At 38.6% G+C, this 27,936-nt stretch overlaps 1 protein-coding gene across 1 annotated transcript; it reads right to left on the bottom strand.

Moving 5' to 3' along the window:
* Nucleotides 1-11,206: 11,206 nt before the first annotated feature.
* LOC102004582 (vomeronasal type-1 receptor 4-like) lies at nt 11,207-12,145 on the bottom strand. The gene has a single exon (XM_005398944.1). The coding sequence runs from the start codon at nt 12,143-12,145 to the stop codon at nt 11,207-11,209; it is 939 nt and encodes a 312-aa protein (XP_005399001.1).
* Nucleotides 12,146-27,936: the final 15,791 nt, after the last annotated feature.

Below are 27,936 nucleotides of genomic sequence, written 5' to 3'. Positions count from 1 at the left end.
GTAGTGACCTTCTTTATCTCTTTTGATTATTCTTGGCTTGAAGTTCACATTGTCTGCAAACAGAACAGCTACACCTTCTTTTTTCTGGGTTTCTGTCACATGGAGTATTGTTTTCCATTCTTTCATTTTCAGTCTTTGAATTTCCTTTTGAGCTAAATGTGTTTCTTGTACAGCATATAGTTGGGTTTTGTTTCCTAATCCACTCTGCTTCTTTTGGTTGGTGCATTGAGATCATTTACACTGATGGTTATAACGGATATGTACTGGCTTATCTTTGTCATGCTATTTTCCTGCAGTTGGATCTTCCTTTTTCCCTCTGTTTAATTGTTTGCTCTGCTTGTTGTTTCTTTTCTGTTGTTGTTCTTGAAGTTGCAGTCTGTTTTATCTCTTTCTAGTATATCTTTTAGTACTCTTTGTAGGATTGGTTTGGTGCTCATGAATTTCTTCAGTTTTTCTTTATTATGAAAATATTTTATTTCTCCATTACATTTGAAAGATAGCTCTGCTGGGTACATCAATCTGGGTTGAAACTTGTTTTTTTTTTTTCAGTACCTGAAGTACTTCACTCCAAGCTCTTCTTGCCTTGATGGTTTGTGTTGAGAAGTCTGCCATGATTCTGATCAGCTTTTCTTTATAGGTGATCTGTTTCTTTTCTCTAACAGCTTTTACTATTATGAGCTTTTGTTGAGTTTCTGGGATCTTGATCACTATATGTCTAGGTGTAGATTTATTCTGATTATGATTAACTGGAGTTCTATATGCTTCACTTATCTGGATGTCCAATTCTGTTACCATGCCTGGGAAATTTTCTGCTATTTTTTCTGCAAATAGTCTTTTTATGTCATTTGTGTTGACACCTGCTGTTTCATTAATACCTATTAATCTGACATTGTTTCCCTTTGCTTCATCTTACAGTTGTTGAATTGTTATTTCCTGGTTCCTTGTCATTTTTAAGAGATCCCTCCTTTCATGTTCATTGGTGGCTATGCTGTCATCAAGGTTTGAAAGTGTATCTTCAGCTTTGTTAAAGTGGTTTTGCAAGCTTTCAATGGAATTTTTAAGTTCCTGGATGTCTGTTTGCCTCTGTTTCAAACCTTCTAGTTCTTTTCTATATTGTTCCCTGAAGGTTTCACTGAATTGTCTATGCTCTTCTATTTTCTTGTTTATGTCATCTTTGTATATGTTGAACATTTCCTTCATTATTGTTGTCATTTCTTTTCTCACCTGAAACATTATTTCTGATCTGAGGTCTTCTATGGCCTGATGGAGTTGTTTCTTTACTTCGGTTGCTATCATTTCAGAAATTTCAGGTGTATGACTTCCAGGTTCTTCTGTGTTGACGCCTCCTGGACTTGTTTTGGGTGGTGTGGAGTTCTGGGATTGCATTTTCCTCCTTTGTTTTGTCATTTTTGAAGAACCAGAGATTCCCCATAGTGCAGTCTCATTGTCCTGATTGTTTGTGAGTGGCAGGATGAGAGCCTGAAGATCCCCAGTGCTCAGTGTAGCTCCTGTACTGGTGAGTGGTGGCAGCCCAGCCTGGGCCAACACACTATGTGTGTGGTGGGTAGCCACCAAGACCCCAGAGGGTGCCTGAGGCATCGCCTGCCTTACACACTGGTCAGAGAGGCAGAGCCCAGACTCACCAGGCTTCCCGAAGATGTCCGTGGTTCAGGCCAGCCTGGGGCAACCTGGAAAGCCTTTTGACACTAAATTATGCTCTTGCCAGTTTTACACACCAAGAATGCTTCCTTAAGGCCTGGAACACCCCTTGAAATGTAATAGTCAGGAGAAATAGCCCATGGCCTCCAGTTTCTGTGCAGTGGAGGAATCTAAGTTGCCTGGCCATCTTGTCCCAATTTGCTAAACATTCATTTCACATTGAGCAGTGTGAAAATTATTTACTTGTCTGTAAAGGGAATGTAGTAACAGAAACAGGTAAATTTCCTGTTGTTTCAGGGAGAACTCTGCATAACAATGGTATGGTCCAGTCTTACTTCAGGTTCACTTACACCTTATTTTGAAAGCATTATGTACCAGCGTGTATCCTCTTGGCTCCAAAAGGCAAAAGGTTTCCTCTTCTACTTTTTGCAAGTCTTTAGTACATATATTATGATGTGTACAACATTGTTGAGTAATATTTTCCAATAATCAGACTGTTTTCTTGAGTTTTCTTTTGTCAGTGCAGACTAATCATACAAAATGATGCACTTTATAGCATCAAGTTCAGACATACAAATAATGTTCATTTTCAGCTCATCCCTCTTTCTGACTCTGGCTTACTCAACTCCACAGGACTTCCCCTTTCTTGTGAATGATGTGACCTCGCTGCTCTTTATGGTTAAGTCATATGTCTGTACAATCACATGTAACAGGCTGTATCCACTCATTGGTTTATGTGGTGGGCACAAGGAGATCGGTGTGGCACAGGAAGCCAGAGAGGAGTGGTGTGGACAGAGGTCTCCATGGCTGTCCTTGGGAACTGTGGACAGAGTAGATGCAGATGGATGCAGGAGTCACCTTGGGGGCATGGGCATGGAGACAGGAGGCCCCCAGAGAACTCTGCACTCAAGGTCTTAGGCCAGTCGCACCGTGCCCTCCTTCCTTCCAGCCCAATTGCAGGTGCCTGGTCTTAAGACCAAGGCCAAAACCTCCAGCCATTCTCACCCACAGAGGGCAGCTGAAACCTTCACACAGGAAATGAGAATCGGTCTGGAAGGTCCATCTGGATCCTCCAGCCCCTTTACTCCCTGGCAGACAAGAGAACAAGTTGTTGAAGAAAACCAGCTCAAGCCCTTGTCATACATTCGAGCACCCAGTATCAGCCACAAAGGACTGGAGCTCAGCAAACAAAAGAGCTACAAGACAAGGGGGAAGAGGATCCTTATCAAGTTCTGCAGTATGAACATGACTGAGAGGATACTACGTATGCACAAGCATGTGTGTGCATGTGTATGTGTGTGTGTGGTGTAATTTTTTCTTCATTTGGTATTGCTTTTTAAAAGAGCTAAGGACATAGTTGTGAGCTAATTGCTCTGAGCTATTGCTTCTACCAAATTAGACTAGATTTTCCCATGCCAAAATTACTTGATATGGTTAATGAAACTGGCTATTTAGTTTATTTATAAATAGGTCTCAACCTTCCTGTACCCTCCACAGTGTTCCATTTAATCTCCCTCCTCTCCTTTTTACTTACTTTCATTTACAAATTCTTTCAAATCTCACTCTTTCCCCTGTCCTTGTGTTGCACAAGCTATCAGTACATTTTTTTCTTTTCTTCATTCTTTCATCAGGTATTGCTTTTAGTAAAAGTGAGACATTGTCAGTGTGCATTTAAGTGCATAAAGCTAAGAGGGAATGATTTTATTAATAGAGTTCCCAACCTTTACATTAGGTTCTTTCATGCCTAGTTTGTTTCATAGGATTAGGTAAATTCATGTTCTGGTTTAGTCGTAAATTAGAACAACCTTCTTGTACCGTCCCACACACCATTAAACTCCTTCTCCTCCTGCTCTTTCCTTAGTCTCCCTCTCACTGTATCAAATGTTCCATTATTCCCCTTGTTTTTGCATAACACAAGTTCAGTCAGTACAGTGGATTATTAGTTTTATTTTTTCTTTTCTCTTTCTTTGTTGCCATTTCTTTCCTTCTGTCTTCAAATATAATTGTGAGCACTTGCATATATGAAAAGGTGAATAAGAATTAATGTTTTAGTTTATATGATATCTCTTTCATTGAAAGGTCAAATTGACATTCACCAAAAATTATGCATGGAGGATTCAAAAACAATATGATTTGTACCGACATATTTGGTTCTAACCTTTGTACAGCTTTCTGACATCTCCAATTTTACTTCCTTCTATCTTCTCCCCTTTTCACACTTCCACAAATACCTTCTCAAAACCTCTCCCCCACCTCCCTCCCTTCCAGACATAAAAATAAAAGCAAAGCCCTATTTCTTTTTTCATTCATTCATTATCCTCCCTTTTTCTTCTTTTTTCTTCTTTCCTATCTGAACAATTTTCTTTTTCCTGTTCTTCTTTTTTCCTTCCCTTGTTCTCTGGATCCAAACGTACTTACCAGCAGTAATATTTCATTATCTTCCTGGGCTACTAAAAAACTTGTGAAGTTTTTTTAACAACTTTTAAATTACATGATTGATATGTGATTAGTTAAGCCGATGCTGATATAACCAGTATTCCTTTTCTCCTGCAACACAGTGACAGAGACTGAACCAGCTGTTTAACAGGTTGATCATGTGCATGAACAGCACTTGTAACCAAAGCAGAAGTCACATCACAGGCTGACAGACACAAAGAGAGATCCAAGTAGCCACAGAGTTTCCTGCCTTAACTGAACTTCAATTCTCAGCAGAAAAACACTAAAATCATGAGCAAACAAGGCAACAAGATGCCTTCAAAAAATTATAATGCTCCAAAAGCAGACCTCATGAAGTCTGAAGTGCAGGAAGTTTCAGGCAAAGAATTAAAAACCTAATGGTTAAAAAATTTGAAGAGATATAAGAAGAAAAAATAAGGAAAGGTACAGGATGCTCAGCAAGTTCACACAGCATTCAAATAAGTAGCTATAAGATGCTCAGTGAGCTTTCAAAAGACTGAGAGTTGGCTGAATTATAGAAGATAACACAGGATATACATGACCAATTTAGTAAAGAATTAGAGATGGAAAAAAGAATTAGAGATTATAAAAATGAAATCAAGTAGAAATCCTAGATACAAAAAATCCAATTGAAAGTATGAGCAGCAGGCATGACCAATTTGAAGAGACTACAGGGACTTTAAGATAAGGTTAATGTAGTAGATTATGTTTTAAGTGACACCCTAAAAAACAAACAAAACACAATCAAAGTGGAATCCAATAGCTACTAGGAGACACACAAATATACTAAGATTTATAGAAATTAAGGAAAGGTTAAGAGATAAAACCAAAGGCATGAAAGATGTATTCACTGAAATTATAGCAGAAAATTTTCCAACAGAGAAGACTAAAAGACAAAGACATCAAAGTGTGATGTCAAACTCAGCAGAATAATAGCAGGTTCCTTAATACAAAACATCATAACAGGAAAAGCTTAGGTCAAGGCTTTTCAAGCCCTAAAATAATTTCCAACTTGGATTATTATATCCTGAATAAGTGTCCTTCAAATTTGATGGAAAAAGAAAGATTCTTCATGACAAAGAGAATCTAAGTGGAGATTTATGATCATTAGAAAGAATTCAAACAAACCCTCAACAGAGAAAAATGTAGCCAGCATCACTAAAAAGCACAAAGGAAAGAGTACACCTAGTTGTGCGGGTGTACTCTGCAAAGCAAAATAAAGGAATCAAGAGTTTAAGAAGAATGCAAGGATAGGAATCAGTAAATATCTTTCAATAATAACAGTCAAAGTAAATGCTCTTAATCCCCTAATCAAAACATACCAACTGATACATTGAAACAAAAACAAAACATAACTACATGTTGTCTCTAATAGTAACACTTCTTACACTGAAAAACCACACTAAAAATGAAAGGATGGGAAATAGTATTCTGTCCACCCAGAGCCTGACAGCAAGCAGGAATACTTACCACATTTTATGATGAAATGCAAGCAGCAGCCTCTGTATTTTCCAAGTGTTCTTCAAGCCAAAACTGATCATAAGAAACAAAGAAGATCACTGTACACTGCTAAAGGGAACAATTCTTCAGGAAGATATAACAACTGTAAATATATATGCACCAAACACCAATGCATCCAGTTTCATAAAACAAATGCTACTGGACATGAAAGGTGAAGTAAATACCAACACAATCATAGTGGAGGACTTTATTATCTCACGCTCACAAATATACAGATCAACCAGACCAAAAAATTAACAAAGAAAGATCAACATTGACCACACAATTTAGCAAATGGTCTTAAAACATATCTACAGTCTTTAATCTAATGAGAACAGAATACATTTTTTTCTCAGCAGTACACAAAACTTTCTACAAAATAGACCCTATCCTAGGCCAGAAAGCATGCTAAGTAAACACAAAGGAATTCAAATATTCTCTTGCATACATTCAGATTGTGTTCAAATGAAACTAGAAACCAACTGTAAAAGCAACCACAGAAAGCATACAAACACATGGATATTATTTAATGTACTACTGAGTAATTAGTGCATCACAGAAAACAGAGATGAAGTTAAAAAATTACTACAATGAAATGACAGTGGCAGCACCATATGGCGAAACCAATTCGATACAATGAAAGCCATTCTACATGGGAGGATTACAGCTGTAAACATTTACATCACAAAAATGGAGGAATCTCAAATAAGTAACCTAGTGGTGCACCTCAAGGTCATGGCAAAACAAGAGTAATCCAAATCTAAAACTTGTAGAAATGAAGACATTATAGAAATCTGAGGTCAAAGCAATTAAATTAAGACCAACTTACACAGGATTAGTGAATTGAAAAATTGGTTCTGTGAAAGGATGTGTAACTAAAAAAGCGCCATTCCCAGGATTTTTAATGTTTCATTTGAAGATCTATACGATAAAGTTTCATAATGTGATAGGTGGGATTGCAAATGATATGTGTTATATTTATCTTTTTCCCCTTTATCTTTTTTTTACAGAGGTGCTTGTCTGAAAGTTTTTTTAATGACTACCCTAAAAATTTTAATTTGTGCACTTTGGCTTGATATCTATTTCAATATTTGAATGTCTAAGGCAGGAATGTTCTTCACAGGTTATTATTACTGCAGATAAATTTACAGTCCTTAGCCTATATTATGAATTTGAAGCCTCTATATTTATCTTGCTAGGATTATTTTTTATCCTGCTAGGATTCAGAATCCTCTAAATGTATAATACTTAAGAAAATAGGCTCAGGAGTCTGGTTTTCAGCCCAGCCACTGCCTCCTGATCCTATACAGATTTGCAACCCAGTTTGCTGTGGTTCTCCTGAGATGTCTCCTGCAAAAAATGCCCTGCTGGTTAATGAATGCTTAGATTGTCTCTGCTTTGCATGCCCAGCATTTAAAAATAGATTAGGAATTTCAGGAAGGATAGAGTTTGTGAACTGCCAGTTTCTTAGGAAAATGTTTTATCAATTTGCTTCACTTATTTTCTTTGTTACAGGTTTGCAGTATGTAATGATTACGTTTATCGTGGGGAATTGGTACATGCACACAACACATCTGGATAATTTCTTTTCTTTTCTTTTCTTTTCTTTTTTTTTTTTTTTGGTGCTGGGAATCAAATTCAGAACCTTGTGCTTGCCAGGCAGGGACTTGTGCTGCTGAGCTATATCCCCAGCCCAACACCTTTGCCATTTTTATTTCTCTTCCCCGACCCATCTTCCCCCACCCATCTTTCCCCTCCCTTCTTCCAGCTCTTTATTTGTTCATTTGACATCTAAAAATGGGGTGCTATATTATGAATTTGAAGCCTCTAGGATTTATCCTGCTAGGATTTTTTTTTATCCTGCTAAGATTCAGAATATTATTTATTTATATATTGTGTAATATATTTATATATTTATACGTTGTATTATGTTAAGTTCAGGAGAAACATACATCTCCTAAGTTTCTTATCACTTTCTTCTGTGAAAAATGTAAAAGCTTTTCATCCCACCCATTGAAATATGCTGTACATTATCTATGCTGTACGGCGCTCCAGGAACCTTTCCTCTTCTGTAACCATGGCTGCAAACCCTTAGGTGAACCTTCCCGACCTGCCCTGCCCCACTCTGTTACCCCCATACTACTCCCCAGTTCCCTGATGTGCGTGTTTTGTACTCCAGGGGTGAGGTCATGTAGCACTTGCCTTTCTGTACCTGACTGGGTGCACTTCATGGAAGACCTCCATTTCCATCTACATGGTCACAAATGAGAGGACTGCTCTCCTTTCGATGTCTGGATGCTAGTCCACTCTGTGTGTGTGTGTGTGTGTGTGTGTGTGTGTGTGTGTGTGTGTGTATGCACATGCACACACATGCGATGCTTTGAATTCACACATTGTGTGATGGAAACTTTAATTGTTGCCATTTCTTCATGGGAGAAACTGTTGCAAGGAGCACAGATATGCAGATCTCTGTAAAACACACAGTTTTCCTTTGGGTGTTTATTTATTAGTGCACATTAGTAACACAGACCAGCAGGGCTTGTGTTGGGAATTTGGTACCTGCATGTAATACACCGTGATCATTTTCAGTCCCATCCTCTGCCTCTGCCTTCCCTCCACTCTGAGCCCTTCACCGTCCTCTAGGGTCCCCTCCTACATCTATGCAATCTCTTCTTTATCATACGTGTGTATGTATATACTTATGTATGTTTTGCTTTTTTCATATAAGAGATAATGTGCTATTTAACTTTCTGAGTTTGGCTTAATTTGTGCAAGATGATGGACTACAGTTCCACCATTTTCTGCAAATGCATAGTTGCATTCCCTATTATGGCTCCACAATTTCCCCTTATGTATATACCACACGTTCCTATCCATCCATCTGTGGATGAGCATTGAAGCTGTATGTCCAGTTTAGCTACTGTGACTTACGGCTCCTCTTTCCTTTCCATCTGAGTGATCCGAGACAGAGAACTCCTCAAATCAGGTACAGTGTGGAACCTCATGCGGAGACTTGCCAACCACCTAAACTGTACACTGAAATTCTTCCTCCCACTCTTTCATAAAAAGCCCTGCAGTTATCTCCTAGAGCAGCGACGGTGAACATTTTACAGCTTTCAGCGGTAACAACTGCTGCACATGTGCCATAGGTTCGCCACCACTGTGCCAGAGTGAATCAGTAGTGGAGAAGGTTAAATTCAGACAGTCCTGAAAATATTTCCTAAGGATCCAGTTTATCACTGAGAGCAATCAGTCAGAGGAGAGATTTCATAGTATCCGGTCAGCGAGGGAGCTTTTTCTCAGGTCCAATTTTTCTTCTATAAAATGAAGTAGCATTTAAAAGTCACCGTTGCTATTTTGTACAAAATGTACTCTTTTTGGGGTTGATTTTAAGATTTTTCTGTTTTAATTTTTATAAAATTGGTCATGGTTAGTCTAGGGCTAAACATTGTTGATCTGATCCCATGGAGGTTTTTTGGAATTTGTGCAGTTGGAAGTAAATCAGTCACCAAATCTGGGGAGTGTTGAGGCCTATTTATTATGTCAGCTTCCAAAGGCACAAAACTCAGGCACAGTCCACCTTATTATTCTACTTCACTGGTAAAAACCTATAGACCATGAGAGGTGAAAGCCACTCGGCCTGCCGTGCGCCACGTGTGGGAAGGGTCAGTATCTGCAGTTTCCATTTCCTATCTTCTCTCCTTCCGATGTGCACCAAATTTAAGCCTGTGCTTCTCCATCTCAAATTAGTTTTAGCTAATGGTTCTAAATGGAATGGAAACTTCCTGAACTCAATTCCTGCTTTCTTAGAGAGAAACAGAACCTCACTTAGGCAAGCTGAACTAAAGGGAAACCTTCACTACTTTCTGGCAACAGCCGTAAAGCTTGTCCTTATCATCTTGCTACTTTCTAACCTCCTTTTCCTGCACAACCATCTCTTCATCATGATTGAATTTTTCAGTGACATTCCTAATTATATTTCTCGGATTTAAATCCTTTTGTTTTTAATCAAAGGCCAATCTCTTTTTTAGGAATTGTGTACTTTTTCTTATTCTCTACACTAGATATTATGAAAAATCTGTCATAGGAAAATGAAAACTAAGGTAAAGAATATATTATCATCTTCAAGCAAACAATACTTATATGAAAATGATAATCTCCTAAATATTTTAGCATGTGATATAACAACATTAAGTACTTGCTTAAAATCTGTCTGACATAGCAGAACCACACTAAAAACTAGGCATTCACCATTGCTCACTAGAGAAGTAAAACACACAAATTTATACAGCATCATAATAGAGATGTAGAGAGGCATTTTTAATAATGGGGTGGCAGTTTCTGTACAGTAACTTTCAAATTTGTAATGTAAATATGTGAAAGCGTCATAAGGCATCCCAGACTTTCAAAAACCGTTCAGTATACCAGCCACCTAACTGAAATATATGTTCTGTGGAAACATGCATATTAGTTGCAAAAATACAAAGCAAAATTTCAATTGAAAACCAAAATATAAACAGAAATGAATGGCACTGGACAGTGTAGAATCAATGATGCATGTTGTTTTGAAGTAAGACACAAATAATGATCATGTTAATATTTAATTCATTTGTTCAAAATGCATTTAAAGGATCCACAAATCAGAAAATGTAGAAAGAAGACAATGGAAGTCGACCTCTTGTTTCCCTCTTTTTTTTTTTTTTTGGCTTTTCTCCAGTACCAGGAACCGAACTCACGACCTTGCGCTTGCCAGGCAGGCACTTTTGCCGCTGAGCTAAATCCCCAGCCCCTCTTGTTTCCCTCTTAATGAGTGTCTTTCAGAACAGGCAATCACGCTTCCAGTGGGCTTCGTGTTCTTCCAAATGTCATAACATGGAAAAAGTGAACATGTTACTGTGCTCCATTCTGAAAGTGCACTTTGACTTCACACAGTTGTCTTACATGTTTTATATGTTCTTGGCCCATTTGTCTGTTTTTATCTGTGTATATGATAATTAACTTTGTAAGTTCTTATAAACAAATGAATCTGATGCTGGAAAAACAAAAGAGGCTGGAGGAACGGAGAAGAAGAGGATCAAAACACCTTATGTACGCTTACCAACACTCTGCAGTGATTGCAACTGCTATGTACTGCAAACACTACTGAAAGTTAAAAAAAAAGAAATTTAACTTAAAAAAAAACAAGCAAAATGGCCATTTTACTGAATATTTAGGTTTGTCTTTAAAGCAGCACTGCAGTAGTTATTTTTCATTTTGTGTGTCTTACATGAACACATATATCTGCAAAACTGGATCCTACAATGACATTCTTGGGTTAAAGGTTAATAGGCAAGGACTGATTGCACCATTTCTCCTTCTTCTGACCAGCAGTGGTGGCATAAGAACTGTCTAACGGGAAGACTTCACCACTTCCTGAATGGATGCTGGCTTCGGAATGAGAAGACACCATGTCCTCTTCCCGTGAGTTCTGTGCCAGCTGAGGAAGGTCACCAGGTTTATTGTATGACAATATAACAATATTTTTCTGAAACTTTCACTGGATTTTTTATAACGTAGAGCACGACAAAAGTAATAATTATTTCAAACTTATTTATTGAAAGAATAGAATGAATAAATATTTTCTGAAAGTCCCTCTCTCCCATTGAGTGGACCAGCAGTCAACTGCATGTCCGTCTCTGTGAATCAGCACAAGGGGGCTGAGAATCGCATAACCAAGGGTAAGAAACTCTCGAATATTTAATATAGGATTGTTCTCCAAGAAACAATTCACAAGCAGAGAAAAAACACAATCTGCCCAATAAAAGAAGAGGAAACAAAGCATCAGAAGGAGAACACTTTGGGCAGCTTTGATCTCGGGGGGAGTTTTGTAGAGGAACTTGGACCTCTGCAGGCGGAGAACACGCCGGTGGTGCTTATGGAGAAGAAACACTATGTAGGCACTGGCTCCACACGTGATACACTGAGACACAGCATCCCAAAAGACCATGCTACTGAGAATGATCCATCTTACCTTCTGACTTTCTGGCTGAAAATAACAATAGTAGTCACTCTTGCTAATCTGCGATGTGTTCACACTAGCACTTGTAATGTAGAGGGGTAAGTTGACATTTGTTGAAAAACTGAATATCCACAGGAAGGGAAACAAAGGAAGAATTAACCACGCAGACCTGGGCTGGAGCCTCCTCCACCTGGAGTGTCTGGGACTCATACTGATGGCCTGCACCACAGTGAGGAGACTGCTAGTGCAGACAGAGAGGCCCCGGGCCACCCGCTCCAGGTAGCACACCATCTTGCAGCCTATGTCATCTAGGAAGTTTCTCATGCCAAAAGCTGTGATTGTCCTTGGCACTCCCTTAGAAAGAAGCATTATGATATTTGTGAAGGCCAAGTGGATGAGAATAAGATGTATAGCTTTCTTCTCCATGCCCCCAAACATGAGTATATGACTGACAAAAACAACGATGTTCCCTGCAGCTCCAAGTCCAGTCAGAAAGGCTAGGACTATTCCCTTGACAAGGTGCAAGATCATCTCTTACATCACTGACAGGAAATGTTGGATTCAGAGAACACCTTTCTGAAGAAAGCATCAGTAATGATCACATGTCTCTGCACAAATTTTTTCATAGCATACCAATTTTCTGGAGTATAAGGGATAGTCATGATACATGTAAGAGTGTACTTTTTTGCAAAAAGGATATATTCCACCTACTGCTTGTGTATTCTTCTATGCAGTCTCAAATGTCAACTTGAAAAATAGTATGCAGAAATCATAGTTTTCAACCCAGATATTGTATTTCCCTCCATACTAAAAAATCAATCTACTTGTTCAAATCCTTATATATCACACTTAGATTCAGTTTCCTTAGAGGTAAATTGAGGCCAAAATTCCCCAGCCAGAATTTTTCACTGTTTTCATTCTGTCATGCACCCATGATCCAATTCCAAAGTCTCGAGTCTCCTGCTTAGCTTGTTTGCATCCCCTTCACCCCTGTAAGACACTTTTAAACCCTGTTTCTTCAGCATCTTTACCAAGAGTCAGATGTGTTCACGTTCTCTCTTCTTTTGTATGTCTTATTTTGGTCAACATTCCCTTTTGCCTCTAATTTGAAGAGCGTGTCAACTTCCAGGTTTTTCTAATTTTACTTTTTGGCTTCTAAATTCTACATATTTTATGCACATACACGAATGTTTCCTTTTGCCTATACCCCAAACTGATTCTATGACTTCACTGTCTGTAAATATTCAATGTTCTTTGTAGTCCTCATTACCAAGTCAAAATGTGTAACTTCTTACATAGCATCCAAAAAGTAAAGTTGAGTCGAGTAAAATCCATCAGGAAGAAATCTCCTCCCTACAAAAAAGGTAAATGAACAACTGGCAATAACAGGAACGATGTCCTAGAGAAACCATGGAATAGTTTTCTACCAGACCTGATCAGAATTCTGAGTTCCCACGGAGACTTCAGGGCCTCAGATGGAACTGTGACCAATTCTCAGCATGCTGACATTTACCAAAGAGGACCAGGAGAAGGGGGTTAATTGGTGTTATGTGCTGTCCTTAGACGATGGTATTTTAAGAATTAGGACACCCCAAAATTGGCTGTTTTTAGCAAAGTTGGTTGAGACAGTACTGGCATTAAAAAAGAGATCACTCCAATAGGGGGTCAGGATTTCATAGTAGGACAGGAAAAATAACATTTTACTGAAATTCGCAGGCTGTTTTACCTGTGTCTTTTATCCAACTTAGTCAACTATAGGAATGTGCTGGTGTTCACATTTGAGAGCTCCAATTTCTCATCTAGGAATTTATGTCAAAGTATGAACATTTTCTCCAGAGTAAAATAAATCTTGTTGTTTGACTCAATCCATAGAATTTGCATACATTTGGTACACAGTACATGGACTACCATTCTGTAAAGCCCACTCCCTGTTTCCTGAAGAATATTAAAGGATTGCTTAAGATTCATTGACCTGAGGTCTCCAATGACATGAACTGCATAAACCAGGACTTGGAGCCAGACTTGGCACCTGCTGACCTCAGGCCTGGAGGAAGATCAGTTGTTGCCTCCAATCCTCCCCTGGCAAAGGGGGACTATTGTCTGTCATGGTGCAGCATGGATAAAAGACACCAGGCTGACGGCACACCACACTGCAAAAGGCTACAAGCAGCCTGGGCTGAGTCCAGAACGGTAATCAAGTGTTCAGTCAGAAAATGTATTTGTTAGCAATCGCCGCACTCCATCCATCACAGTAACCTGATGGACCTTAAAACCTTTCCTGTTTGCTTTTTTTCTGTGTGTGTTAGATCCAGGGCGTCCTTTTTTCCAGTTTCTTTTTCTGTCCCCAAGTTCCAGAGCTCTGAAAGATATTTAGGAGCAGTTCTGAGACACCCACTAAAAAACTCTTTCTTGCTCCTGGAGTCAAAATGTCAGAAAAGGGAGAAGGGAGTCATCTTCCAGACTGTTTGGGAAACTTTTTGTAACTGCTTTAAAATGCAGTCTTTGCATTTAGATAGACGTTAAATGGCCACCTGGATCTGACCCCAAACAGTTTAAGCAGAAAAGAGCATCTATCTCCCACCCATTTTCCCATAAAAGATGAGATTATTGTGCCTTACTCCAAAGCACTAGGATATAATTAAAATGAGTTATTTTTGTTGCAGTATTCTTAAAAGAGGAACTATAGTTTTTCTTCTCAATCATTGTTAATAGTTCTCCTAACAAACAGGTATAGAATAAATTAACTTAGAAATATAATGCCAGGCATGGTGGCACATGCCTGTAATCCCAGCACTGGGCAGGCTGAGGCAGAAGGATTGCTGCAAGTTCGAGGCCAACCTAGGCTACATAGTGAGTCCAGGCCAGCCTGAAATCCATCGCAAGATCCTGTCTCAAAAAATAAAAATAAATCAATAAAAAACAAGTATAATATAATATCATATGTTTGCATGTAGAGAATGTATGCATGGATGCAGAAAGGAAAATCTAAAATGAAACAGAAATGCAATTAGGTAATTTATAAAACAAAAAATACAAACTTGGCCCATTTTGAAATGCAAAAAGAGCACCGGAAATGAAATGTTCAAATTTTAAAACAGGAAATGATATTGACAGAGTCAAGTTTCAAGTAAAATTGGAGATGGAAGAAAACAAAACTTTTCTAGAAACCCAAAAGAGTCCTGTATCTTTCTAACTCCTTACAAGGGCAAGAAGGATTCCTGACCAAAGTCAGAGCTCCCTAATGAGATCCAATCTACACAGGGAGACAGAGGCTTAAACATTTTTGAAATCTACTCTCTGTGAACTGGCCTCCTCCTCATTCTGTCCTGGGGCCCTTGCTTTTTAAAGATCAGAGACAAGAGAAGTTTCTCAGCTTCCCAGCCCCTCTGCCTCGCTGGATAGTTGTAGACAAGTTTATCCTTAGGAAGGATGTTGGTGCCTTTGTTCTATCTTTTGTCTTGAGGTCTGGCCCACAGGGCAGGTGCCTGTCTCCCCTACAGTTGCAAGGTATCTCATCTTTTGCACTGGTTCCTTTGAGGACCTAGCCCTATCTGACTGCCTACAGTACTTCTATCTAACTTAGCTGCCTGTAACATTCCCCCTACTGAAGAAGTACCCCAAACTGCCATGAAGGAGTAATGGGCACATCTGATTAAATGAAAGAATTGAGAAGTCCACTCACTTTGGTAGATGTGGTGCCGATGAGTTCTGGGCTGGTCCTTTCAGAGAGGCCTGGCTCCCCGGGTCTTATTTGTACCCTCAGGATTGCACAGCTCATGGCTACTGTGAAATAACATCAAGCCTTCTACTGCGACAGTTATCCTCCTGTCAGGTAAGAGGAAACCCTCAGAGCATCTCGGTCCCTGATGTACAACTTTCCCTCGCCCTTCACAGTGAAGGTGACTGTTTGGCTCAGGAGCTATCTCAGGCTTAATTGGGCATAATTATTTTAACAGTAGGATATGGAGCAAAAAAATAAGCAATTTCTGAGGCACACAATAAGTCACTCCTGTTCCTTTCAGGCTTTCTTTAGGCACAGGGACATAAAAATGATGCTCATTGCTGGGGATTCTGCCTTCCGCAAAAGTACCAACCACGCCTGAGCAGGAGGACAGCCACACTGCTCTAAGCATGCACACTGGCTGTCTAGGTCCTTTGACATAAGTAGACGCGGTTTACTTCATGACCATTTAGAAAAAATGGGGCTCAAAACCCTTGAATCCCTGTTTTTCATAGACCAATCCTGTACTCTCAAAATTTGATCTTTATTACATAGGGGGTACACTTGGTTCCTATTATTGCTAAATACACTGGTGCCAAAAAATATTTTTTAAGATAGCTCTTTTAGATAAGTAATATGTTTGTTGCCAGATTTAAATAAGAAAATCTAGGTACAGTACCTGAGTAAGTTATCCATTTACACATGAAAGTATAAATATAAGAATAAGAATTAAAAATTCCTCTTGTTGCAAGGAAACATTTATACTTTCTTCATTTTTTGAACACTTTTAAAAGAAATTTGGGTAATTTTTATTTTTCCTTGCCCCTTTGACCTGTACGGAAATCTTTTTGAAACTGAATGATGTAATCGCCAGTTTTACACCTGAGGAATAGTTCTTGAGGACCCTCAGCCCTTTTTCATAATGCAATCCTGCAGTAACCTCATTCCTATGTCCCAGTTCCTGCGGAAATGTAGTAGTCTCGCTTCCCTGGGCAACATGTTCCAAAATATCCCTCTGTTATTATAGTAGGAGAGCTCTAGTTCTTCATTTTTTGAAAATGGGAATATAGTAGCAGTCACCTCAGTCTGCAGTCGAATTTATGGTGAACTGTGTGAGGCAAAGAGCAGAACAAATCCTGTTACTTAACCACCAGCTACAGTTTGTCTCGAGGCTGTGAGTGCCAGCTTAGATCTGCTTGGTTATAAACGCAGAGTTTATTTTCCTATTCTTGCAATATCTCCCGTAGATATCCTACTATGCCTGTTATATTCTAGTTTAATGTTTTTCAATGGGAAAATTGAAAATTGTACTTTCTCCTTTTCTTTGTTCTTATTAGCACATAGCAAATACACAAAACCATACATTTCACGTGGGTGTATTCACACATGCACACCCACACTTGTACCTTCTCCATCACGTCCTTCCCTCTGCTCCTCTAAGTCCTCCACTCTTTTCTACTAGTGTCCTTGCTAGTTTATTCTTTCTGTCTTTCTCTCTCTCTCTCTCTCTCTCTGTCTCTCTCTCCCTCTCTCTCCATATGTGTATATACATAACTTTCACATATGAGAAAAAACAATATATTTGTCTGAGTCTTGCTAATTTGGTTAAACATGATTAATTTTTTTGCAAGTGACAAAATTTTGTTCTTCTTTTTGATTGAATGCCTACTACTGCACTGTGTCTATATACTGTATTTTTGTCATTCATTCATCAGTTTTTGAGCACATAGGGCCCAGTGGTGGCAAACCTATGGTGCACGTGCCACACCGGGCTATTTGTTTCATGGAAAGCTCTGAAAGGTTCGCCATCATTGGGCTATTTCCATTGCTTAATTCTTGCGAACTGCACTGCTTCCAGCATGCAAGTGCAGTGATCTGTGCAGCATTCTGATTTTAATTCTCTTGTGTATACACTGAAGAGTGGTGTAGCTGGATCATAAGGTCCAGACCTAACTTTAGGTTTTTAAGGAAATTCTGTACTGAATTTAATACTCTGTAACTACAATCAGACCAAAGATGTCTGTATCCTCTGTACCCTCTTGAGCGTTTATTTTCTTTGTATTCTTGACGAGAGCCATTCTGGTTGGGGTGGCACAGCATCACGGTGTAGTTTTGATTTGTATTTCCCTCATGCCTAAAGATATTGAGTACTACATTTTTAGACACTTACTGGTCATTTTGAATTCTTATGAGAAATGTTATTGCTATTTTTTTGCCTATTTATTTGTTGATATTACATTGTTTGAATTCTTCATATCTTTTAATCCTCTATCTGAAGAGTTTTTGTCAGTCTTTCCCTCTTCACTCTGTTGTGTGCTTGCTTGGCAGTGTGAAAGCTTTTTAATTTGATAAAGTCCTGCTGCCCAATTCTTGCTGTTATTCCCTGACTATTAGAGTCCTGTTCAAGCAGTCGTTGCCTGTGCCCACACTGAAGTGCTTCCTTTACACTTTCTCATAAGAGTTTTGAATCTTATACTTAGCTCCTCAATGCAGTTTGATTTGTTGCTTATACAGATGAGGGACAGGGATCTAATCTCAGCCTCAGGCTGTCCCAGTGCCACCTGGTAGTTAGAGAGGCTGTTGCTTCTCCAGTGCAGATTTGGACACCTTTGTCAAGGATCTGCTGACCAGGTTGTGTGGTTTATTTCTGTGTCTTCTATTTGATTACCCTGGTCTACATGTCAACTTTTATGATTATTACAAGCTCTTTTGTTATTATGGCTCTCTAGAATATTTTGAAATTAATATGGTGATGCCTCCAGCACTTTATTTTTTTCTCAGATTTTCTTTGGCTAGTTTGGCTCACTTGTCCTTCCATATGAATTTTAGGATGGTTTCTTTGAGGAATGTCTTTGGTATTTGATGCGGATTATGCTGGTACATTGCTTTGGGTAATACAGCAATTTTCACAGTACTGATTCTCCTGGTCTGTGAACACGGGCGACCTTCCCATTTCCTAATGTCTCCTTTAATTTCTTCCTTCAGTGCTTTATAATTTTTAGTACACATGTCTTCCACTTCCTAAGTTAGTATTAATCCTGGTATTTTTTTTTTGAAGCTAAGAAAAATGAATTTTCCTGCCTTCTTTATCAACGGATTTGTTGTTGGTATATTGAAATGTATTGAATTTTATGTATTACTTTCATTTCCTGCCACACTGATGAATTTGTTTTATCAGAGCTAGAAGTTTTCTGTTGGAAATCTCAAGGTTTTTTATGTACTACATAAAAAATCATATCATCTGCATATAAGGATAATTTTTCATTTATAAATGTTTCATTCATAAATCATTTTTAAAAAATAAAGAACTGCAAAAATAAGAATAGTGCACAAAAAACAATATACAGGTTTACCTCAGGTATACCTATATTTCTTGTTACTATTTTACCTAACATTTGTTTTATTAGCTCATATATATATATGCATGCATCTGTGTATGTGTCTATGTATACTGAAATATTTGAGATTAAACTGAATATGCCTTTTACATCTGATACATACTGAGGGTGCAGTTTTATCAGCTTCTCAGAATATTTATCATTAATGTTTACTTCATTTTTATTAGTATCTATTAGTTTTACAAAATATTTAGTTTCAATTGTGTAATATATTTGATCATATCTATCCCCCTGCAAGCAGGGATAATTTGACTTCTTTGCCTATTTGTAATCACTGTATTTCTCTTGCCTAATTACTCCATGTATACTGTGGGAGGGGGCATGCGCACATGCATGTGTGTGTCTCTTGGTGCCAGAAAAATATTCTACACTTTTTGAAAAGAAATGCTGCAACAAAATGACTAAAGAATGTACTCCTTTTATGCCAGAGAAATGTAATTATTCTTACTTTTAATTTGTAATTGTCCTTACATGTATTATATGGTACATATTCAACACTTGCGTGCCCTGATTTTCCCACTGAAACTCGGAGAATAGAAAGGAAATTTATCTCTAAGTGCTGTTCATTTATTTATGGCACAAGCACTTTAACTTCAGTGACGGGTCACATGTGGCTATAGGTGGTGTGGAACCTGTTACACAGGGAACAAAGGGGACACCTGTGGCCAAGCCTGTCTCCAAGAACAGCTCAGCGCTGTCCTCACTCCAGGAAACAGTGCCCTGGTCACTGCTAAGCTCAAGCCTGTGCCCACATGCGTTTACATCCTTTGGCAGCAGGGACTAGAAGGCTTCCCCTGGACAGCTGAGTAACAGAGAAAACAGCCATTCTGGAGTCTAGATGAATCACAGAAGTGGCTAAGGAGCTTCCTATGGGAGGAGAAGTTTTGAGAAAGGCATGGCAAGCACATCCAGTTTTTCCGCCTATGTGTTGCTTAATAGGCAAGTAATGGATGATCCATTTGTGGTGAAGATCTTCAATGACCAATGCACACAGACAGAGCAAGGAAGTTCCTGTCCTGCCCAGATCCACAGCTGTGACTTGCCCTCAAGCGCGGTCTTCAGTGCTGCTCATCATTTATTATATTTCTGATCCTAACAAAGGACTGGACAAGAAGGGAAAGTAACTTATTCTGTGTCTCAGAAGTTGGTCTCCATTGTTGTCACCCCTTGAAACTTTGGTAAGGTGGGAACAATTCTAGAAATAAGGAAATTCCAACTACAGGAACTAAGTGAGTTGTTCACCTTTTCACTAAGTTGCCTTCCTACTAAAATAAATCCTAAAAAGCCTGAGGCAACTTCTGAAACAAACAAAGACAGTGATCTTAGAGGGAGAGGGAAAGTTGGACAACAGGGACGCAGATTCTGCAGAGAGCTTCCTTTCCCTAGACTGGGTGACAAATGTGAAGACAAAAGCCTCAGTGATGGTTCACTGTACCCAAGAGCTCTGCAGCTTGTGAAGTTATAAATATGGCCTGGGGAGCCTCTCCTTCCTGGAAGAACCAGCTCTGGGCTTGTTTACAGCACAGCTACCCCCATGAGGAGACCCAGGGAGGCCATGGTTTGCTCACAGAGGCCTTGGAAATTCCCCTCAGAAGCTAACACCCTAATCTCCCTTTGACTAAGCAAGGGTATTGACAAGAGAATCTTTGCGCCTTAGAAACTTCTGTCTTCTGATACCTAAAGGTCTGTACCTTGGCCCAAAAAGGTGACGGGGACAGTTACAGCAGCTGTCCCAAAATGCGTGAATATTGCTGTCTCTTTGTAGAACCTGGTATCCTTATAGAGCTCAAAGTCCAGCTTCTGCATAAAGTTTTCCCTTTGTGCTATTTCAAATGTCAGAAAGACACCAGCGCTTCTCAAGTTACCAGGAAGGGTGTTTTCTTCACACCCTACTCACCTGCATTGTGACACTTTCAGCATCTTCTGTTTACCTCATTTTGGGAAGATTTTGCTTTCTAACAGAGCATCAGTTCTTCTTATGTTTCTCACTCCCTACATACCTTTTGTGTTTAATATGAAGTGTTCTGTCTGCATTCTTTTAAAATATTTTTTACTCTAATAACAGTATTATAGAGAGCCCTTCCCAATCCTCATCGCAGCCCAGGAAGTTTATATGTGTAATCCCATGGAAAAGTTATTGGAATTTTAGTGAGTTAATTCCAATCTACCGCTTCCAGTGCAATCCGTGGCAAAAATAAAGACAGTAAGGCATATGTGTAGTTACGGGAAGCCAAGGGCCCTAAGTCCAGCCACAGTGATGGCAAACCAGAACAAAGGCCTCGACCCAGGGCTGAACTTGGGTTTTACTAATTCATGAAGAGAAGAGTGGTTTGAGGATGAGTGACTGTGAGAATGGTGGGAAGTAGGTGACTGCCATGAGCCTGGCTAGATAGGGGGCTGGAAATCACCTCTGCAATATGCAGAGAGAAAGATATGCAGAAAGAGTAATCTGCATAACACAAATGAGGTACTAAATGATGTTTTGGGGTTGGTGCTTCAGATCTGATGTGTAACCTTTTCTGCCCTGGGAAGTCATTACCTCTCATTTGTGGCTCAATCCCGGCAGGCAGCATGGAGCACGGCTCTCCATCCCACCTCAGCCTGGCTTACACATGTTTTATTTGGGAGCTATGGGGTGTGGGGTAACATTGCCCTGTCATCTTTGCTTCAAAGACTATGTATCAGCACCTCAGCTGGACCAATTTGCATTGCTTAAAGCCAATTGAAGGGAAAAGGAAACATTCTAGCCAGTTCTGCTCATATCAGTACACGGAAATAGGGTCAGATTTAGCTAAAATGGAGATAATTGCTCTTTATTCAAGGAGAGTTGTCCAGGTGGTCCTCCACAAATATTATACCATACATTAAAGTCCAGATATAGATAGATAGATGATAGATATAGATAGATAGATAAAAGATAGATGATAGAGAGATGATGTATGTACATAATAAGCAATATTATATTCATTATTTTCAGATTTTACACTTTTTCAACCTATTAATGTAACTTGAAGTACTCACTTTAATTTTATCTCACTGTTAGAGAGCAAGGAGCCTTAGTTTCATTATTTCTGTTGAGAAACCTGAAGCTTGGATGAATTCATTTCCCTGCCCAACACAAGTGTGTTAGATTCAAACGGTGCATTTCACATTAACATGATTCCCAAAGCATTCTTGGAAAATAGTCACCCTGTTGTCTCTTATAGTCTTCCTTTTCTTCTGCCAGAAGTTTAAAAAAAAAAGACTGGGTGCCTGATCCCAAACCTGACCCAGAGTATGAGAATTTTGTCACATTGGAGAGAAGGTTGTGCAACACTGGGATTCTCTTGGAAAATATAAGAGAAATGAGAGGTAAGGACTGTGACTGTAATGGATTGATAACTGGTGTTTGGCTCGTGATCCCCAACTGAACTGAGTAAGTGTGGTGCTGAGTGTGGGAGGCCCACCGGGGGATTCTTGCCATCAGCATGACAGGCAGAATTGGAGAAGGATGATGCGTTAATTACTAAAACGTTTGTTATCCACCTGCTTGTTCTAGTTATGTTCGTGATTCTGGCTCAATGAAAGGCGATTGTGATTGGTGATCGGGGATGCAGTCTGAGAGGCTGTAAGTCCCCTGATCCCAGACTTTTGCCTCTCTTGTTTTTCTTGTCTCTCTTAGTTTTTCTATTCATCCGCGGGCACCTCATTCTTGGGACCTGTCACCTTGGATAGAACGACAGAGAAATAAGGAAAACACTTTCATAAGTCCATTATGGTTTTGAGGCATTTTGAGTGCAGTTGTTTCTAATGGCTTTCAGCCTCTGACTAAAGTTTTAAACAATTTTCTTCCAGATTACTTTTTAAGCAATGTTCTGTGCTTGCTATTGAAGTTTGTAGCTTAATTTGTTATGTGTTTGACATTTAGCCTTGTGTATTACCATCTGTAATATATTGATGGATTCATGAATTTCCCTGTTTTTAAGGGAGAAAGAAAATTTGAAAGACATAACCAATATACATAAAGCTGTGAGGCTCTGTAGTACCAGACCTGAGCACAAGCTTATGTTTATGCAATTTATGGTGGAAGGATGTTCAGGAAAGACAAATCTTCAGCAATCATCTGATACTTTGTAGGAAGCAGATAGGAACGCTTACAGGGGCATAGTAAGTATGCAAAACAGATGCAAACCATGGGGGATTAGATGAAAGATTCTGGTTTATTTAGTGCCAGAGAAACTGTTCATAGTTTCACATAAATTTAAGGATATGGAAAGAGACTGGCCTTCCAAGGTTTTTCTTCCTTTTCAAAACTGTTTTAATGATTTTGAGTCTTTTGGATTTTCATATCAATTTTAGAAAAGCCTGCCAATTTTAAAAAACTGGAATTTTCATTAGAATTAGATTATTGGATCAGTTTTTGGAAAATTATTATCTTCAAGTGTTTCGCCTTAAGATGTTTCTTGAAATCTTTAATTTCTCTGTAGTATTTTCTTGTTCTATATATATAGGTTTTGTAAATTTTGTAGTGAGATTTATCACCATTTCATATGTTAGTTCTTTTGTAAACAATGTGTTTTGTTTTCATTTGTCACCATGCGGTGGAAGTACAATTGCTTTTCAATAAACTTTATTTCATTAAAAAAAAAGTGAGACTGGAAGCTTTAGATGAGGTAGGGGAAAACCCCATCTTGCCTGAAGCTCAGAATCAGCTGGATTAATAAAAATCAGTGCAGGCTGGGAAAATGACATGCTTAACTCAGGCTGCAAAGTTAAGTGACATCACTGTCTCTTCCTAGGCCCCACGGCAACTATAAATGCCACTGCAGTGCCTGGGTGAAGCCTCTCTTCTGTTCCATGTTAGCATTACTCAGGGTCACCAGTGCATAAACCCCCGTCACCTCCAGACAGCACAGTACTTCAGTGCTCCCCATGTCCTAATCCACTTAGGGACTATCAGCACCTGCAGCACTGATCCAGGCTTCCCTCAGGAGCCCTGAGGTCACATGAGGATGACTCAGACCTCTGCTAGTACCATTCAGGTTATAACATCTTGGTACCACTTGTGTCAGACGTAAGGCCTGATTCTTATTTTATTTTTTGTCCTCTGTTTTAATGGTATAATAAAAATATAGAAGAATAAAGTTTTGTTACTTATACCTATGAACTATATTGTATATCTTATATATGGCCCAAGACAGTATGACTCCATTCAAATGAAAAAGGAGAGCAAAATAAGATGGACACAGGTTGGATGCCCCTGAATGGGGGCCATCCCTGGCTGCAGGTAGTGGATATATAAGATACTTGTTTCTTGATGCTTTGGGCTGCTTTTGCTTTAGTTATTTGATGCTACTGGAGAGCTGATACAGTTTGCCTTGATACTAAGGAATTGAAAAAGGGGTGGCATGTTTATAAGCAGTCAAATCAGTTAATCTGAAGTTTAAACATACAGAAATCATAAGGGATAGGCATCAAAGATATAAAACTTGGAAGTAAAAAATAAACCTGGTGGGATCTAGGTGAACAGCATGGGAAGGCACAGAGAGAGACTGGTGACTGCTGGGATCCAGGTGAACTGTGCAGGAAGACACAGAGACAGGCAGGAACATCAGCCACACAGTAGGTCCCCAGCCAGGGTGCACAGGATGGAGAGGCAGGGCTAGCGGCAAAACACTCATAAGCAACAGTAACAACATGAGACAGCAGGTGGTGAGTGGATCAGTGGTGCTTGGGAACAAAGACACAGAGAACAGAAGCTAACAGGGTGGCTTCCCCTTCTCTTTCATTTTTTTCTTCTCTCTTTTCTTTTTTCTTATCTTTTTTTCTCTTTCCTAAATGGCCAAGGAGAACTCCAGCCACAGAAAACTAATCTCATCACCTAAACCCAGAGACCAAATTCAGATAATCCCTGGTTTACTCCTTCATTCTCTCTCTTCTGCTCTCTTCTCTAATTCCCCAAAGTTTTTGTTATCGTCTTTGCCTGCAGCCTGGCTTCTACTTTCTTTTACATTACCTTTGCTTTATCCACTATAGTTCTTAAATTTCCCCACCACAGGGGAAAAACCACTCCACCAAGGGGAAACACTTTGCATAAAAGATGCCAATTTATGATCAGTTCTGTATTAAAATTGTAGATTTTGCTCCTGTGGTTAAAGGTACAAAATAAATAGTTACCAGTTTTTCAGTTTCTAAACAGTGCTCCATACTATTGCTACAGCTAATTATACTACTTGAGGTAGGATGCCATATCTATTTTAATCAGTTATTCTCAGTTCTCTAATAATACAGAGAAGTTCTGGGGTAAAACCTTGCCACAATCCAGCAACAAAGGACAGGGGACTGAGCCAAACAGATACCAACATCTCACTCTTAATTAACTGGGAAGGTAGAATCTTGGAACAAACACAAACCAAGAACCTCCTACCCACAGACAGCATCCCTGAAGAACAAATCTTGCTAGACAGGCCTTGATACTAGTGACAAGACTAACTATGACAAAAGCTTACAAGGATCAACACAGAAAACAAAATAAAAACTTTTGAAACAGAAAATGGCAAGCTACAAAAATAAAATACAACGTCAGACCTTCAGGCCATGCAGAACAAATCCAAGAGATGACAAGATAGAGGAAAATAGAAGACCCCCCTGACATTTCTAAAATGATAGCAATTGAAGTAAAGAAACAACTCCATGAGGCAACAGAGGAAATCAGATCAGAAATAATCTCTCAGGTAAAAAGGAAATGTTAACATTTATAAAGCAATTGTCCAGTAAATCTGGAATAGAGATAGAAAAAATAGATGATGATAGGAAGAGGATGGAAACCATGATTGATCAATATAGGAAAGATGTACAATGCATGAAATGGATTCAAAGAGATATCCAGGAAATTAAAAATTTCATTGAAAGCTGGCAAAATCACTTGAACGAAGCTGAAGACTGATTTTCATACCTTGAAAACACTATCTCGTCTAGTGATCATAAAAAGAAATACCTCTTGAAAATAACAAAAGTTCACAAAGTAACAATCAAACAGCTGCAAGATGACATAAAGATAAAAAAATTAAGAATAGTTGCTATCAATGAAAAAGCAGAAGTCAATACAAATGACGTAAAAAGACTATTTGCAGAAGTAAGAGCAGAAAATTTCTCAGGTATGGAAAAAGACTCTGACCTACAAATAAGTGAGGCATATAGAAATCCAATTAGCCATAACCAAAATGAATTTACTCCCAGACATATAATAATCAAGATCCCAGAGAAAAATATTAAAAGCTGTTAGAGAGGGCCAGGGACATATTTCAGTGGCACAGTGCCTGCCTGGCAAGTGCAAGGCCTTGAGTTAGAGTCCCAATACCAAAAAAAAGAAAGCTATTAGAGAAAAGAAGGAGAGCAACTATAGAAGAAAGCCCATCAGAATCATGGCAAACTTCTCAATACAAACTCTCAAGTTCAAGAAGAGTTTGGAATGAAGTATTACAATTCTTGAAAGAAAACAATTTCCAACCCAGATTGATGTACCCTGCAAAACTATCTTTCAAAATTAATGGAGAAATAAGATACTTCCATGACAAAAAACAACTGAAGAAATCCATAAATACCAAACAAACACTACAAAGGATACTGAAAGATACTCTAGATAGAGGTAAAAATGACCACAATTCCAAGAATAGCAACAGAAAGAAAACCCAAAGAAGGATAAGCAATTAAACAGAGGGGAAAAGAAGAGAACCAACAACAGGAAAATAACAAGACAAAGATAAGCCACTACATATCAGTTATAAACATAAATTTAAATGGCCTTAATTCACAGATCAAAAGAAACATACTGGTAGAGTGTATCAAAACACAAAAACCCAACAAAATGCTCTGTATAAGAAACTCACTTAACTGAAAAAGAAATTTATAGACTGAAAGTCAAAGGATAGAAGACATAATCCACACAACAGCAACACAGAAAAAAGAATGGGTAGCTATTCTGTTTCCAGAAAATGTGAACTTCAAACAAAGAATGATCAAAAGAGATAAAGAAGGTCACCACATACTTGTTAGGGGAAAATTACAAGAAAAAGAGATAACAATCATAAATAGGCATGCTCCAAATATGGGAGCACCCAACTATAAAAGAAAAATATTAATGGACATGAAGAATCAAATGAGCAATAATGCAACTGTAATGGAGGAACTTAATACTCCACTATCACAAATAGATAGATCAACCAAACCAAAAAAAAAAAAAAATGAACAAAGAAATGTTAGAACTGAAACAAACCTGTAAACAAATGGACTTAGTTGATGTTTACAGAGTGTTCTACCCAACAAAATCAGAATACACATTATTCTCAGCTGTACATGGGACATTCTCTAAAATAGACCATATACGAGCCCACAAAACATGCTTAAGTAAATGCAAAGCAATTGAAATTATCCTATGCCTATTATCTAACCATAGTGCAATGAAATTGGAAATTAATGACAAAAAAAAACACAGAAATTCCACAAACACATGGAACTTAAATAAAACCCTCCTGAATAACCAATGGGTTACAGATAACATTAAAGAACAAATTAAACAATATCTATATTTAAACAATAGTGCAGATACAACATACAGAGTCTGTGGGATGCAATAAAGCAGTCCTCAGAGGAAAATATATAGTGGTGAATTCTAACATCAGGAAAACAGAACAAGCACAAATAAAAAACCTAATGTTGCACCTCAAGCTTTTAGAAAAAGAAGGGCAAATCAAGCCCAAATCCCATAGAAAGGAGGAAATTATAAAGATCAGAGCAAAAATTAATGTAATTGAGACTAAGAAAACAACACAAATAATTAATGAATCAAAGAGTTGATTCTTTTTAAGAATAAATGAAATGGATTGTTTCCACAATTTAGCAATTACAAATTGTGCCACTATGAACATGGGTGCACATATATCACTGCGATATGATGTTTTCAGATCTTCTGGGAAAATATCCAGAAAGGGAATAGCTGGGTTGAATTGGGACCTCCTGACCTAGTTTGCCGAGGAATCTCCAAACTGATTTCCACAGTGGTTTCACCAGTCTGCATTCCCACCAGCAGTGGAGAAGAGTTCCTATTTCTCCACAGCCTTGCCAGCATTTGTTATCGGTGGATTTCTTAATGATAGCCATTCTTACTGGGGTGAGATGAAATCTCAATGCTTTAATTTCATCTCAAATGACTAATGATGTTGAAC

The sequence above is a fragment of the Chinchilla lanigera genome, unplaced genomic scaffold (genome assembly GCF_000276665.1).
Source record: "Chinchilla lanigera isolate Chin_1 unplaced genomic scaffold, ChiLan1.0 scaffold00064, whole genome shotgun sequence".
Classification (NCBI taxonomy): Eukaryota; Metazoa; Chordata; class Mammalia; order Rodentia; family Chinchillidae; genus Chinchilla; species Chinchilla lanigera.
Note: the sequence above shows the minus strand (reverse complement) of the source record. Positions and strands in the feature narration are given on the sequence as shown.